The following is an 18,121-nucleotide window of genomic DNA, read 5'->3' as shown; positions in this document are numbered from 1 at the left end:
ACTGCTCTTGTAGTGCTGCAAAGAGTACTTCAGCAGCTCATATGCAGTTCCACTATTCAAACCGTTGAATTTAGGAGAAAGTTACTTTTGAATTTCTTCACACTGCAGTTACCACTATGTGCTAAAAAGGTAAAGTGGAGAAAAATGGATAGATGGATAAATAGATATTTGAAACTAAAACATCCCTCTGTCCAGCCGTCAGCCACCTATCTGGTGTCAGAGTGGGAGCAGATTTAGCAAGGTAGTCCAGCCATCCCTCTCCCTGTCCACATTTTCCAGCTCCTTTTGTGGGATCCCACGTTTCCAGCCTAGAAGGGGTACATTATCTCTTCAGCACATTCAGGGTCTGACATATGGTCTCCTAGCAGTTGAACATGCCTTGTAAACCTCCACTGGGAGGTGCCCAGGAGGAGGACAACAGTTTGTAAATGCCTACATTACTGCTGCACCAATCTGTCGAGATACTTGAACTCTGAAACTACAAAACATTACAAACTAAATAACAAATAACATTCATTGCCACAGTATAATGAAGACTCACCACTGCATTTAAGAGGTTTGCTCATAAATTGTTTATAATTATCATAATAACTGAAAGCACTTTGTGATGTTCAGCTGTAGTTTCCTACAAAGCATACAACCTACATAAAATAAATGCTCTTGACTTTGGCTACTACCTTTTATTGGCAACAGAAAAACATTGTAGTGCATAATGAAAATACAGCTTAACTGCTCACCCTTAACTTCATCAAACTAAGACTAGAACATTTCAAATGACCTCAGGTTACGGCATTTACTCAACACTTTAAAGGCTTGAGCAGTCATTGAATTCCAGCAATAAAAAAACTAAACTAAAAGCACAAAGCTATATAGAGACAGGATTTAAAGTCTGACCATATACTTTTCAATCTTACAACCAAATACAGTACATTAAAAGATATTGTTGGTCAATGGAGGAGGAACAGGGAAAAACACAGGGAGTCAAAATGAGAGGAGGACACTTTAGAGAGGGAATGATATAAAAAGTAAATGAAAAAAAGAGAGGACGGGGCGAAATGAGCGAGTTAACAGAGAGAGAAGGAGCGAGAAGGAGAAAGATCAGAGAGAATGGGTAATTTGAGCCTTTGGTGCCACACCAGGAATCAATATTTAATTTCTTTGTCTGCTATGATAAGGAGGGAGTGGAATCATTTGAGATCTCAGCTTACCACTCAATACCACTCAATCTACAATATCATATGTGCTACACAAAACAGCTTGCTGGATTTAGGCATAAAAGCTTGAAACAGGATAATCCTCTCGAGTGAGTATACTGAACCAATTTTTTTTTTTTTGAAAGAGGTGTTATGCTGAGGTTAATTATATATGTTTTTTAATTTTAGAATAAAAGCAAAATATAAAAACAAAATCATGCGTAACCACAGGCCAAGATGGCACTGCTAATTGTAAATACATCGACCACTGCGGAAAGTCTTCTCCAGCTCATTCCAAAGATTCTCAGTGGGGTTAAGGTTCTTCTTCCATTACTCCAGAGTCCAATCTTTATGCGTCCTAGCAAACTGAAGCCTTTTATTTCAGATTACCTCACTGACAAGTGTTTCTTAAGGTTACTCAGCTGTGTAGTCCCAATCCCTTGAGTTCCCTTCGTATTGTGCACGTGGAAATGCTCTTACTTTCACTATTAAACACAGCCTTGAGTTCTACTGTAGTTTTTTTACGAAGTGATCACCAATCACATTCATTCCAGATTTTTTTCTGACCACATTTCTTCCTCGAAGATGATGGTTCCCCACTATTCTTCCAGTTTTTAATTATGCTTTGGACGGTTCTTAACCCAGTCTTAGTAGTTTCATCAATCTCCTCAGGCGTTTTATTTGCTTAATTCATGCCAATAATATGACCCTTCTGAAACAGATTAACATCTTTTCCATAACCACAAGATGTGTCTTCAGACATGGTTGTTTAACAAATGAGAAGCTACTCACTTCATCAGTGAGGGTTAAATAAGTTGTTGGCAGCTAAAAAATAATAATCTATGCAGTACTTATCCAATGGGAGGCTCTTACCTAGTTGCTTGGATAAATCCAGGTGGTGACTTTGTTTTTTTTTTTTGACTGGTGTATACGTTTTTTTTTTTTTTTTATCTTTAAACTCTCCCCACACACACACTTTTGTTAAACTGTAATCTTCCTTGTGAACTAATGTTCATGATTACAGTGAAATTGCATCCTTCCTCTCATTTGCCAGTAAGAATACATAGCCCTAACATTGTGGACACTCAGGGTTCATCAGCATTGTGACAAATCAAATAAGACGAGTGGCGGAGAACAGCAATGTACTGTAATCAGAATGCAATGAGCAGCGACAACAAAGTGCCAAATGACAAAAACAACTTTGCATTATGTGTGTAGTGATGCTAATAATAATAATAATTCCGTTCCGGATCATGGTCTTTGGAAAAGCCATTCACAGCTGTTCAACTGAAAAGCTTTGCCCCAGCCATCCAGAAATGACTGACTGGGACATTAGAAGGTGGGAGGCTGTGAGAGAAATACACAGACACAGGAAGAGTGGATCATCCAACACAATAACTTTAAGTGTACAGGGAAAGACCAAGGTTGTAATAGAATAACACAGTGTAAGGACAATAACATGTTGGGGCAGCTACCACTTTTGAAAAAAAAAAAAGTAAAGCCAACTGAAGTGCCATCTAAACTTTCCTGGATCTATAACTTTCCAAATGTTTTAAATAAAAACTGTGTTTATAGTTTAGATTTAGCTGTTTAGCTGTGACTTCCGGTTTCACTTGTGCATATGTTGTCCTTCAGTGTCCTTTAACAAGAAACTGAAACCCCAAAGTAGCACCATCAGTTATGTGCAGCTGTGCAGAGTTTCCCCACATGGGGATTCATAAAGCAGTTAAAAATAGCTGCAATTTTAAAATTCACTCATTGATCATGCATACTTTATTCTTAACTTAAATGAACAATATATTAAATGCTACAATAAATGATTAGTGCCCATCCTGAACCATCAAGTGTACCAATAACAGGTTCTGTTTTAAAGGTGCTCATGTCAAATATGGAATTGATTTAGGATTTGTTCCTGTGTTGTTAAGGACAAATAACCACTATTAATCACTGCAAAAACAACTCCCAATATCTTGCACAGCATCAGTTTCAATGAAGACATAGGTAAAAAAAAATTTCATTCGTCAAGGCTTTAGTTCAGTGACAACTATTTTTATTCATTAGCGAGTCCTGTTCTATTATAGTGTGTAAGGACCACAAAAACAAATTGTGCCGTGGCAGGAGCTATGCAGATTATTGCAAATGTAGAGAGAGCTGCTGCACATAAGCCAGTACTGTTGCCGCAAGTATCCAAGTGTTTGTCTTTGTTGATCAAACAAATGTGGAATTGCTGTCAGTCCATATTATCTGAAAAATGCAAATACCAACACATTAGCATCACAAGAAAGCAGGAGCATGCGGGGACAGAGCTACAGTGTGCTTCTGATGTAGAGACGTGCAGGTGATCGAAAATGATAAGATAATCAGAAAATCTCTTGGTGTCACTGGCCGAAGCCCAAAGTACTATAAAATACTCACGATAAGTCATGCACCAATATCACTGATACTGATAGGTTTCAACAAATGCTGCATTTTATAATGCATTTATTATACAGTGTACACTGAAGAAACCTTTTAATGTTCTGTTATGTTATATATGTTATATATATAGTCTATAGAGACAAGTAGACAACAGACAGGATATATAGCCAACATGTTGGGCCAAGTCATGCAAGCTGCACAGGCAGTAGAGGCAGTAAAGTCAAACGTGAAGTGGAAAATCATTTGTTATGGCCTTTAAACATTAAATATTCAGTAACTACTCATACGTGTTGTGGCTAACAAACTGGGACAGAGGTTAGCAAAAGATAAACTAAGATGCTCATCCTAATCTATACATTATGAGAATAAAATGAGGAGGTACTGCTTTCTGGGCAAAACATTTTATCCACCATGATGTTTGTACCAAGCGCAACTATTGCAAACAACCGCAATACATTGAAGTTAGACACATCTTGTGGCTATAGTACTTATAGCATGACCAAAAGAGAACATTGGTGATGCAGGTATATACAGAGAAAGTCCAGGAGGAACCAAAGACCGGGATAGGCAGTTGTGTCATAATGGAACAATCATTCTAGACATGTAATTATGATAGCTGTAATTATGATAGTATGACAGGATAGGGACACAATGACTGTAATGGGCATTTACTGTGGGTTGGGCAATTTGTTGAGAATTGAGGATTCATACATGGATAGGAAAACAACCTTTATTGTAATATTTGAATGAACAAAATGTCAATGACTTGTCCATACGCTGTATCTGTCTTGAATACAATATTGGAGATGCAGAAAGAATGAACTGGCCCCTACTCACTGCAGCATTTTATGTAATACTGTACAAATGCACGTGTTAGCCGCAGAATGCCTTCTTTTCCCACTCACACTAAAGAAACACTCTGCTCTTTTGTCTCCTAGCAATTGCTGAGTGGGTTAAAAGTCAACCTTACAGAAAATTGCCCACAGAGAAACAGTGTACTCACAGAATAGACATTGATTAATCATGGCCAAGAGGGGTAAAGTATATTCTAGGGCCACGGTTATACACAAATGAATCTGTAATTGGTCTTTAATTCATTTAGGTGCCATCTGTTAAGTAGAAATTAATTTCGAAAAAGCTCTGCTGAAGTGACTGCACCTTCTGTTTCTTGCAAACTAAGCCTATTGTGGCCCCTGAAGATCAGGTTGTTGGATTAATGAATCAAACTGACAAATGTCACAACCACAAGTAATGACAGTGCTCTTCGCCTCACACACACTTTCATATGTTTCCCTACTTATGTTCTGCTGCTGTGATATGAAATAGTGAAGGAAGGGCAACACTGACACTCACATAAATACCTTCCGAGGCCAAGCAGCTTCTCCTCGTGATTATGCAGATTCATGGGGCACGCTGCCGACACACAATGCCTTTCCTGACAATAAGAGAACTGGGGTAATTCAAACATATTGCCCACGGCGTACTATTGCAAACATTATGCCAAGTGTGCTGTCGAACTATCTTGGATGGCTATGCAACCATAAAGCCAGAGACTCATTCTGATGATTTATCATTCAGCTTCTTTTCCACTGGTTTTATGTCCCAGTGACGACCAATTATACTTGAAATACAACAGATTTGAAAAGATGCAAAGACATTTGTTGTTTGTAATTCATTGTGGATGGGTTTAGTATTGAAATTATACATGTTATTGTTTTGGAAGAATGTTCCTCTGTACGGTTTGTACATGTAAAATGTTTAATCAGTGTCATAATAAAAATAAATCATACAAAGTTCAAATGATGTTTTTCACATCACATTGTAAAAAAAAATGAACTTTGTCACTAGACAACATCAGACTTATAGTGTACATCTGAAAGCCTGCTAATTCTGCAGAAATAAACATTTAAATAATCCAGCCAGTGCAGCACATACTGTATGTTACTGACTGTGTCAAGAGAACTTTGCACTCTACACTGCTGATGACACAAAAGGGCTTTGTTTTGAACCAGACTTTGGAAAAAAAAACACTGCACTGCTGCTTTAATCAGCCTTGACTCACTTGAGAGGATTACAAGTGTGCCCGTTTATACCTGAAAGGATTCTGCATCAAAATACCATAAGCCTGCCGGACTCTATTTATGTCAATATGGTAAAGACGGGTGGGTGTAAGGGAGAATGAAAGACAGAGAGCAACAGCAACAAATCCAGACAGAGTGAATATTTTCTGCAGCATAAAGCTGTAGGACAGGATTTAAGGACGCTGTAATATTAACAAAGTCCTTAGATTCAGCTCTTGATTCACAGGGACAAAGTTAAGGCCATGAATGGGTGAGGTCTTTCACAACTCAGTATTTATTTAATTCAAAAGCACATACCTACAGAGTATGTGTTCCAGTCCACAGTCCACTCACTTATTTTTAACCCACCAATGCTTGCGTCAACCCTTCACATTTTATGTGGCATTTTACAGTGGCAAGAAAAAGTTGAAATTAAAAATCTCATAGTGATAGTAGTAAAAGTATGTGAACCCTTGGAATTAGTAACTGAAATGAACTCAACCAGGGACTTCCTGTAGTTTAGGATTATACCTACATGTCTTTCAGGAAAAATGACATCCCATTCTTCCAGGCAGAACTGTTCATTTAACACTGTCATTCCAGAGCATCTCTATTGGGTTAAGGTCTGGGCTCTGACTTGGGACTTGTTTTTTTGAAGCCATTCTGTTGTGGACTTGCTTTGGTGTTTTGGGACATTAGCATCACCCAATTTCTAGAGAGTTTCAGCTGACTTACAGACATTCTCACATTATCCTGAATAATTTTTTGATACACTTGGGAATTCATCCCTGCAAGCTGGCCAGGCCCTGATGCATCGAAGCAGGCCCAAATCATGATGTTTCTTCCCCCATACTTTACAATTGGGATGATGTTTTCATGATGATATACAGTGACCTTTTTATGCGAAATGTAGCTGTGTGTTCTTTCCGAGCAGTTCAATCTTAGTTTCATCAGTCCAGAAAGCATTTTGCCAATACGACTGTGGAGTGTCAGTTTGCTCTTTGGCAAACTTCAGGTGTGCAGCAATGTTTTTTTTAGTAAGCAGCAACTTCCTTCATGGTGTCCTGCCATAGACACCCAGCTTGTTCAATGTTTTACCTACTGTAGACTCATGAACACAGATGTTAATCAGTTCCAAAGATGCCTTCAAATCTTTGGCTGTCATTCGGGGTTGTTTCTTTACCTAACTGATAATGGTTCGTTGTGAATGGCGGCACAGTTCTTGGTAGAGTAGCCACAATTTGTAGATTGTTTGCCTAAATCTAGCCTGGTGAATTTCCAGTGTTTTACATCACTTTGTAACTTTTTCCAGCTTCAAGTGAAGCAACAATTCTTGATCGTAGATCTTCTGAAAGCTCCTTTTGGCGAAGCATGGCTCACATAAGCACATTTGTCTTGTGTGGAGCAAACTCAAAAAGTGTTTTTGTCACTCAAAGTAGCTTTAGTCCACCCCTACAATTTTTTTTTAACAAGACTCCAGGTATGTTAGCACCTGACTCCAGATTTTATATTTTTTGTTATTATTTTAGGCACATAATATTTGTTAATACTCTTGACTAGATAATGTTTTATGACAAAATTAATGCAAAAAGCCACAGAATTCCACATACTTTTTCTTGTCAGATTATAGTGTAATTGCCAAAAGACAGGGCAAATCCCTCACCAATTTAGAAAACTACTGCAGAAATAACAAGGTTTCATTGAAATGCATTATTAATAATGCTCCACATAAGCAACATAGGAGGGAGACTAAAGGAATATGTAGCATGTACTTTAAACAACATAGGTAACTCACATGGAGAGGCTAAATCACATCAATTTTAACTGACTAAATTCAGTGTGTATACACAAACATGCGTATCCACACAGATACCTGTGGGCATAAAACACACAACTACACAAGTCTGTGACCAATTCCAGGGGAGAGGGCAGATGAAGGATGTAGAACGGTGGTATTTTTTCAGTCTAACAATGCTCTATCTGCTGCTGACCATTTGTTTTCAAATGGAGGTATCTGCTAAAAGCCACCCACACACCGAGTGGAGACTGGAGACACATACATCTCTGGAACAATACCCTATTAAAGCACAGGCTGCTGTCCATTTGTTTTGCATTCTTCTAGCTACCAAAGTCTCCTTGTCTCTCTTCCTTTAGCCTTCTTTCTGTCCATCCAGCCCAGTGTCAGCCCCCCTCCTCCACAAAAGGAGTATGTAGTTGTCTTATAATTGGTTCCCAAGCACCCATTCCAAAAACTATCAATGCAGCAGTGGCTCGATTTGGAAGACAGGTCCCAGCAAAATAAGATAAGTAGGAAGTATTACAGCCGTGGCGGAAACATGATTAATGACATGCTTAGGCTCGTTTCTAAATATTAGGAAGAAGGGAGCGTACCTGGGGTAGCTCAGAGATCTTGAGATGATGAATAGAGCGATAGAGCGTGCCAGAGATGCAGCTGCCAACGAATGGACAATTAGGTAGAACGAGCCGAGACGAGAGGGTAAACAAAAAGTAAACACAGAAGAGGGATTCTTGCAGGATCCTTTGGTTAGTTCAGTACTGCTACCCAGTGCTGTAAAAACGCATTTGACCTGTAAAGCTGGTGGGGACCATGAAGGTTCTGTGCACAATATTAAAGTAGCTACAGAACATGGGAACATGTGCAAAACAGAAATATGAAAATGGAGACAGACTATTGATGTTAAAAAAAAAAGTTAACATTATTACTTAACTTTACCATTATCACTATATTTCTCTGCACAAAGGCTACATACAATAGCAAAAATACAAACATAATCACATCTTTTGAAAGGTGTCAACTAGTGCAACTGTTGATTATTTTTTCATTTAATCAAAAAAGTGGCAAGTATTTCTCAGTTTATTGTCTAATCAATTAATCTGTTCAACATTAAAAAAAGCTATAATGATTCTAAATTCAGTTTGGCACTGCGTGATTGTAAAGGATGAGTGGGGTTAAACAGATCTTGTTAGTATTTATGACTTTTATTCCCCACTATCAGTTTTTGTGTTTTTTGCTATTATTTTGCTCAGCATTCATGTAGTAAATGGCACAAATCTCCTGCCATACCTCTCATGGTAAACCCAGTCATTGTAGACCGTGGTCTTTGAGCTTACATTGCTGTAAACAAGCTTATTGGCGACTATCATAAGGGGCATCTCAAGGCATTTTTGAATGGGTTAGGCAGACTGGGGCACACCCTCAAAGAAGGATGGCACTTTTGAAGAATTAACTAAAAGCTGTCAAACTCAAATTACAAAAAGTTTTTTTCAAGAACTTGAATGCATTGGTATATAATAAAGTCTATGTCCAGTGTAACATATGACAAGTGTGTTATTTTATGCATTCTGAAACAATATGTTTAATTCCAACCATTCTAATCAAATATTAATCCATTCCCATCAATCCCCTATATTTGGGTTATGGGATAACTTGCCTTGCTGTAACTGTTAGAAAATTCTAGTGTATCATAAAATGTCAATACACCTTAAACTTATGTAGCAGAAGCCGGCACCAAAGGGTATTATTAACATGTGAACCACAGCACCTCAGAGATTTATCTAAGTAACTTTCCATCTTACCATCCTGCCTGTTGTATCCCCAGACTCTGCCTGTGGGTAACTGTTTGTTGAACTGGTCATTAGTGTGTACAGATTCTGCTAGTTTTGTGCAGCTTGACTGTGAATTGCCCCAGTTGGATCACTGGGCAGTCTGATCTGCTCGTCTTTGACTGCTGACCTGGTACAAATCTTTGCCTTAGACTTTGATTAGGCATTGGTGTGCTTTGCCTGCCTGGTTTCTTAGGTTAAACGATCAGCTTATTTACAGTTGCACCTACACCAGCCCTGAGATCTCCCCCCCGAAAGCAAAACTAAACTAAACTGAATTTGAAAATTTACACCTGTCTCATAGTCTAGGTTTCTTATTTGGATCAGTTTCTACAGTATATTCAAAATAATGTATTTATTAAATAATTAATAGTGGGTTGGTGGTGCTCTACTGGGTAATTTGATGTCTTTCACTCAGGTTTAATGAGCAAAGTTGCAAATCCAGGACTTTGTGGGTCTCTTTAGTTAAATTTGTCAATAACTCATCTTTTTCAGGAGCAAAGCCAGTATTTAAAGAGAGCACAGTGAAATTTAAATACAAGTTGGATGCAGTCTCAGTGGAAGTGGGCACATGGAGCAATACACAGGCAATTATGCTCCAGGTAGAAAGATGTGAACTAAGAAAGTGTTGAATCGAATAAGAAAATTGTTCTCGAGCAATGAAGAGGAATCCAATCAGACTCAAATGTGTACAGGCTCCTGTAAATGTTCTCTTCCCTAGAGCGCTATTCACTGCACTAATGTCCTGTGGGTATTTATGTCTAATAAAAATGACTTTTTTAGAGCGTAAGGTTTGAATAAACCAGATTCTTAAAGGAGACAGCAATAGAGCTGCTGCTGTGGGCATGAAAAGCTTAACATGAAGCCTGCTAACATGATGGATTGGATAGAAATGAGTCTGAGTCTGACGTACTTCCTGTTTTGATGAAGGATATTTCAGTAAGGGACTTCAAAAGTTGAAGCTGCTTTCTGTCTGTCTTTTTTTTCCATTCCTCTTTTTCTGCGTCTTTGGCGGGGGCTGTCGGTAGCTTCATTACAACTGAATGTCACATGCAGATTGTGGCCATTCTGCCTAATTAGTTACCTTATGATAGACAGTACAGTGCAATGCCTCTTAATTGCTCTACTCTGATAACTTGTGACCTCCTGACAGAAACATGAACCTCTCTCTGAGGACGGACAGTTAACCTAAAGACACAAATAAAAACACTACATGGGATAATCTGAAGAGACAGCGGGTGCATGCTGAGAGAAAGTCAGAGGGAGATTTTAATGAGGAAAATGAGGAGGTACAGTGCTTGCTGCTGATGAAAGAGGAGATTAAGAGGTGAGAGAAAGAGAGAGGGAGAACAATGTTGAGAGTGAGAGGGATGTAGTGCTTTAGGGAGAAGGGGAAGTAAAAAAAGAAGGAGGAGGCGGTAGAGGTGGAGGTGGTGGAAGGAAATGAGAGAGAGCGATGATGAGGTGTGTGTTTTCTTTTTTTCAAAAGGCAAAAGTTTTCAAAGTTTAAAGAGATGATAAAAGTTAGGAGGAAGATGACTGCGAGGATTGAACATATCTGCAAAACACCCCCAGGTTGGAATAAAGAGACAGTTAAGGGAGGCTGAATCATAGAGCTTCTATACTTAATCAGTAGAATGGCCACTGCAGATTGTGTGTGAATGTGAAGTGTGGGATGGAGTGAGAGTGCCGAAGTTTTATTTAGATCATACTGAGAGTGCTATTCACAGGATAGGTGACACGCTTTAAAAGTCGGACTCTCCCCTTTTCTTGTGATTATATTGCACTCATTATTGTACTATTATGTCAAACTGGTATGGAGAGTAAGAATATAAAAAAACAGAACATAAAGATAGTGTAAGAGTGAGGAGGAGTATAATAAGGAGTATGGCTGAAGGTAAAACAAGCATCGGTATAGGCGGAGAAAGTCAACAGGGTGCTGGAAATATGGGAGCAGCACAATTAGACTAATCTCAAGATAATTAGTTAGCTCTTCCAACACGGCAGCAGGAAAATAAGTAATACAGGTGGGAATATGACATTTTGTTGGCTATATTAAAACAAGACTATATTTAATGTATTTCCCTGTACCTAATTACTCTTTTACTCTAATGTCCCTTCTTTACAAATATATGAGATCATAAAGATGCTTCTGCCCCTCCATATTATCTAATTATATTCTTGGTCAAACATACAGTAGCTAAATATATCTATGTTTACTCACTACACTGTACTGTTCATGTGCAATGAGTTGCACTAGTGTAGTGTAATGTGGACATTTTTACCTAAGTGCACAAAATACAGGAAGGAGAAAATGCAAATACACAGACTGATCACATGCAATGTGACTTATCAAGCGGGAAAGCGAAACTAAGAAGAGTGACGGAAAAAGAAATACAAACATATTGTCTGTTCAGCAGTGCAGTTTTAGATCTGTTGGCTGAGCTACGGGCTGATTGGAGCCAGGCACAAGAAATAACTATGGAGTACCTGTCTTGCCAAAACTTGCATCTCTGCATTTCCTTGCATTACAGCATACTGTAGCTGTTGCTGCAAGGATTCCACTTGTGTTGTCCAAGTCCTATAAACTCCATGTAATGAAGAAATAAAGTTTCTGTGCATTTAGGATGCATTGAATGAGGCCAAAGGCAGCTTTGCTGTAGTTGCTGGTTGCCTAGAATTGCTGGAGTTATAGGAGTGAGTGTCTATACACGTGCAACTTCTCATCCCCACAAATATCAAGCATGTGCACAGCAAGAGGAAGCACACCCATTTTTTGATTGTGCAGATTGTTTGTGACTCCCGGAGTCAGTCCAAGATTAATTCATTCTTAGGAACTGTGATTAATAGATTGTGAGTATGGTGATGTGTGGCTTCTAGGTTATTTATTATAAGATCTGTAAAATCATTACTTGCATTAAACACTGGAAAATGTAAGTATAGTCACTCTTTAAACCTAATGGAAGACACCAGTTAAACACGCAAAACCCTGATTTAAAAATGTCTATTCTGTGCAAAATAAGGACATGACTGTCTCCACAGGCTTCAAAGATAGCAGTGTCCACCTAAATACTGTAGCACTGTCCAGATTCTGGGTAGAGAAGACAGGTGGTTTGAACAAGGCGAAAAGGAGATAGATATCAAACAGAAACAACTCGCTCACATTAAAGGAGGAGGACTACAACACCACTTATCAGATATTTATAATGCAGTTATTTCTCTTTTTCACTCTTTTGAACCTAACAACACGCATGAATGCTGGGTAGAAAAACCACCTAGTGCCAACAGCTTAACAACTCAACAGAATTTACATGACTGCTACACCAAGTCAGTTAGTCAGGTATGACCTTTTAGATGAGAGGTGAAATATCTTCAAGGACATCAAGCAAGTTCAGCTGTCACTGAACAGCACCTTTGGGATAACCATGACCTGGAGGACAGAATCTTTAGACATTTTCTGTAATCGATGTCACCAGTTCAACCTCATGTTCAGAAGCACTTCTCATAGAACTGGGAGGTGATAAAACTATATTGAGTATGTTTTATTTGAAGAGCCTCCTTCAGGGACTTGAAAAGAGCCTCAAACACTACATTTCACATTTTTTTGGATTTGACAACGAAAAATACACAAATGTATGTAGGTGTACAGCCATAGTCAACAAAGGAATAACTACGTGGTCATAGTAATGGTGCTTTAGAAATGATATCCCCCCACCAAGAAGTAGAGTACTGCCTCTTTACTAGAGTGGTATGAGTACAGAGAATGTCATTACAACTAAAGACAGCATTTAAACTGTAACTGCTAGCCAGCCCTGCAAACCTATGGTAGTATCAGTATTTTCACAAAGGCGGAAATAATCCTTTATCTGACAAACTGGCAAATGCCAGCCATTGCGATATTTAGGGTAAGTAGCATTAATAGCAGCTATATCGGTGGCTTTTCATGGTGATGTGTGTTGTATTAGTAGCATTACAAATAAACAAGATTAGAGCTATTGTTGAATAGCTATGATATCCACAGCCATTGCCATGCCTGTTGTGCCATTACTCAATAGTGAAAGCAATAGGAGCAGACACTTAGTGTACGTTTAGTCATTCGGCAGCTGCTTTTATCCAAAGCGACTTACAAGTGAGGTATAAGGTAAGACAAAGACAGGGTAAGGGTAAGGAGGTTTTGCCTAAGGACCACTTTATATATTTCTTTACATTTCAAATCAAAAGAGATTCACAGTGAATTAGCGATTTTAGGTCCAACAACAGTGAGAGAACTGAAGAGGCAGCAAATAGAAATATAAGTTACCCTCTGTATGTCCGAGGTGAGCTGCAGCAGAGTCGGGGAAGCTGTGGCTCTGAGAGTTTCCGTCCCTCTGACTGGAGAGTTGAGACTGACATAGGCCACTGCACTGCTCTGAAGGATGACACTGTTATCCTGGAAGGAAAAGACACCACAAACACATTCATAGGCATAACTGTATAATTGTCATCACACTCACATCATTATTTTCTACAAGAGGCCTCCTCGCCAGTTCTCACACATTCTTATATAGGGCCAGAGCTTTTTATTCTAGTTCTATAGTCAATCAGTCAAACTGAAGAGTTTTGGTAGGAATAAGAATTAGGAATAGTCAATCATAAATGAGACCTACTCAATCAATACAATATAGTCTGATTGCCCTTGCGGAGGATTGATCTTCTATTGTGGCACTGCTCCTACTTCCTGCTGTTTTGATTGGCTTTTCTCTTTCTTCTTTTGAATTTCTTAATAACGGCTATTTCAACTTACATTTGAACAATGATGTTGAGTACAAGTAATACTCAAATTTCCTCAAGCCAGTATTTACATGTAACAGTATATAAAAGGGTCTCACAGTTATTGTATTTTGACTGTTAACTAATATGCCTTACTGCCAACATTCCCTAAAAGTACAGTAAGGTACAGTGCACTATGTGTGAATAGATGAAAAGCTTTCCCGGTGTTTATAGTGATTGTTTGTAAAATACTGCATTGTGATATGATATTTACACATATTACCAGTGCCCATTTTCATTTATTGTGCTTTCAATCATTTTCTTCTTCCATTTTAGTCATTCCAGTAGCCACTGCCTCTGACCCATAAGCTGACATTATATGAAACAGATGCTTTTGTGCTTGCTGACCTTTCCCCATTCATAGGACCCAATGTTTCCCAGGGCTGAGCCTCCCCACGAGCAAAACACAGTAGTACGGTCTGGCACCCAGCCTCGTTTCGTCTGCTCTGTCAAAGCTGCAATGAGCTGATTCATGATGGCTGAAGCACCGCCTCCATGGTCGCTGTCATGACGACTGCCAACTAGCACATAGCGATCTGAAAAGAAATTTTAAAAGAGATAAAAAAGTGAGGTTAGTTTTGTTTGATTTGTGTATTATGAAAGCTAATATGTAGTGTCAGAGAAAACACATGCCACATGCACATTTTAACAAATGTATAATTTGCTGTTGTAACAATAATGTGTTTGATGAGGCCACGTATTGTTTAGTTGTTATTAGATTAGATCTCCTTTTTTAGGGTCTAATTACAGGCCTAATTATTCTGGACAATCTCACCTGGATGACCGAAAATCTTCACTGACATATGTGGTGCAAAGTTGTGTTTAGAGTGTCTCTCATACCATTTAGGAGCAATCTCAGCAACTTGTAAGGATAAGGCCAATTATTTTATTTTTGGTGTCAACCACTATCAACAAACCCAATAAAAGACTAAAACTACGAATAAAGCCACAATAAAGTTAATTGGTCTGTGCCCTAAACCTCCATTGCGGTTCTAAACCCAAAAAAACAAATCAGACACCTATAGTTCAGGGTGGCAGATTTGGGTCTTTATAACAAAATATATGACCACAGTATTTTTCTCCTTGGCAGATAACAATAATAACTTTTTCTTTTTTTTTAAATAGATTTCAATAAGAAAGGGTCAAGTAAAAAGTGAGGGTACTCAGCCTTTCCAGCTCTTTATTTAAAACAAACAAAAATAATTGCTCTAATGTAAATATCAGTGGCACAGTGATCTGTGTAACTGTGTTAAACAATCTTACTGTCATATAGGGTTTATGAACCAGTGATATGGGACCAAAAAGCGCCTCTGATCTCATCAAATACTATAAACCAAGCAGGGCTCTGAGATCTTAGAGCAGTTTTCAGCTATTATGTAGCACACAGATGGAACCAGATTTCTGATTATGTCAAAGTAAATATGCTCCAACTCTATTAATTTAATTATTAATTAATTTATCTGCTCAACATTTATTTCCTCATTTGATTATGGGGCCATTTATTTATAACTGCTAACTACTGTAACTGCACTATAACTGGGTTTCTTTTCTACAGTTTAATATTTTTTCATAGTTTTATTTATTAAAGTTGTATCTCATTTGTCTTAATGGATTTTATTCTTGTTTTTATTCACTCCTTTTTATGATCTAAAGTTTTTTCTATGCTTCTGTAAAGAACTTTGAGTAGCTCCTGTTTGAAATGTTCTGTATTAATAAAGATGCCTTGCCTTTTTTCCAATTAAGGGGAGATTTGAGAACCAAACATGGAGAGGTTAAACAAAGTGAACTTCAGCTCACATGAATAAATGCAATAAATAACCCACAGCTATAAGAGTGAGTCAGCCTACAGCACTGACCTGATAACTTCACAGAACTAACACAGTTGTATGAGAAGATCGGACCTGTCCACAGTGTCGCATTCTTTGAAATACAAAAATTCTGTTGAATAAGTTTTCACTTTTTTTACTTGATCTTAAGGAGATATCACTGAGGGATTAATTTGTGTTACAATACAATGAGACCTAAACATTTTCTATCAATATCACCTTGTTTGAAAAGATTCTTCCTTTTCAGATTAAGTATAATCATAACTTCACATACGCGCTTCTAAAGCTTCTGTATGCATGTCATTGAACTAGTGACATCTCTGAGATATCAGCAGAGATAGTAGATGGATAGAAATGCTTAAAATAAGAAATAAGAAAAGTGTCACAAAATGATGTTTGAGTACAAGTGTGGTTTTCTATGGAAATGCATTCACCCAGGTTGACACGTACAGAAACACACCAACATGAATGCTCCAGGCTTCTTTGTATGCCTTACATTTTCTACAAAGACACAGCGTTGAATGTGGATGTTTAAAGTAGCTTCCTACAGGCAAAGAGAAGAACAGAGCAAAGCTCATCACTCCAACGCGGAACACTGATGACTTTGTTTGAGAAAAGAGGTGCTTAGAAAAGCCTGGTAGCTTAGCCTTAGAATTTGATAACGTATTGTTGCACTGCAGGGAGCTTCCTGTGAAAATCACATAAATAACCTTTCATTTACACTGCTTTAAAACATTTTTCATATGTAAAAGTGCATTTTACTTTTATTTAATTGTATGAATTTCTTTCATGGGTATTGTAAGGACAGATAAACACACCGAAGGTTAAATTAAGCATAAATGGGAAACTCTTATTAATAGAAAGAAAAACTGTGTTCTTACTTTCCTTAGGGCAGGATTATGTACTATAGTTCAAAAGCACCAACTGGGGTTTAATGTATTTGCTGATGCAGGTTTTTCTTCTTGTATTATTCTTTATTCAAGCAGTAATTAGTTTCATCATTAAAGCCCCACAGGTATGCCACAGCTGGTGTTTTGTTCTGTTGGTACAAGCCATAGATTTCATTTTCTAGGGGTGCTATTGTATTGGCAACGTCACCATAATGCCAAGATTCCAGCATGTTACAGCAAAGTATGATATGTTAATTAGTGAATTCCTGATGTGCTGGTAGGCAAATTTCATAACCTCTGGACATAGCCAGGATATCTGCTTTCCCATATTACCAGTGTATGTGCTAAGGTAAGCTAATCAGCTTCTATGTTAGCTTTCTATTTATTGTAAACTCATGACAGTAATTTTAATTTTATTAAACTCTCAGTAGTAAAGCAAACTACCTTCACAATAATCCTGTACATTAATGGTTGTTATTGTGTTAAATGTAAAATATGTGCTAATATAAAAATACACAGGGGTCAGTATGGGCGCTCTGACTGAACTACAGCTACACAGCTCTGTCAGCACATTGCAGTGATGCGCTGTATGTTCTGATACCCATCAATCATTGCATCATCAAAATTTCCCCATGCTGATCACTGTCTACCACAACATGAACGCCACCAGGTGGTGTTCATGTTCATTAGAGATGCCGCTGTTGCATGGACAGATTATGCAATACAAAGTTGTAGTAGACATGACCTAGTGGAGTCTTAGGTTCTCCATCAACATTTTTTAGCCTTATCCTTTAAATGTGGTCGACACAGTTTCTTATGGTGTTCTGCCAATGTCACTGTCACTTTATTACTACACACGAAGCATGGCACAGAAAAAGCAATCCTGTTCGAGTCAGGTGCACATGAGAGAATGCTTTTCTCTGTGTAAATCAGCTCTTCACATTGCTATCGACTTTGGGAATGTGGTATTGTAAGTAAAGCTAAGTGATCTTGGCATTCAGATTTGAAGTGCATGTTTTACCTCACTACATTCTTTGTTATCCGGAGCTTCATGTCAGATTTGATACTCATGCAGTTTATTGAATGCCTGTTAAGGATGCAGTCGGAATTGTTCCATTGTTTACGTTTGTGCAACTTTAAATCTTCAGCTGAATGTAATATCTCTATCTTGACGCTGGAATAATATACAGAGAAAGAAAAGTCAATGTGCCCACCAATGAAAGAGTAGAAAGATAGCAACATCATTCCAGTTAGTGAACCTTCAATATGCCTTCTGTATTAAAATAATTTGCATAACTACG

The 18,121-nt window shown here is 38.1% G+C and overlaps 1 protein-coding gene across 2 annotated transcripts in view; it reads right to left on the bottom strand.

Annotated features, from left to right (window-relative positions):
* Positions 1-18,121, bottom strand: part of LOC113152665 (inactive N-acetylated-alpha-linked acidic dipeptidase-like protein 2) — a 385,573-nt gene that overhangs the window by 110,085 nt on the left and 257,367 nt on the right. For both annotated transcript variants that reach the window (XM_026346045.1, XM_026346046.1), the window contains 2 exons: positions 14,453-14,640; positions 13,596-13,724 (listed from right to left, as the gene is read on the bottom strand). In XM_026346045.1, the coding sequence (XP_026201830.1) occupies positions 13,596-13,724; positions 14,453-14,640 (317 nt within the window). The remainder of the gene's footprint in view (positions 1-13,595; positions 13,725-14,452; positions 14,641-18,121) is intronic.

This window comes from Anabas testudineus, chromosome 4 (genome assembly GCF_900324465.2).
Source record: "Anabas testudineus chromosome 4, fAnaTes1.2, whole genome shotgun sequence".
NCBI classification, from domain to species: domain Eukaryota; kingdom Metazoa; phylum Chordata; class Actinopteri; order Anabantiformes; family Anabantidae; genus Anabas; species Anabas testudineus.
This window is presented reverse-complemented; position numbering and strand designations above follow the sequence as displayed.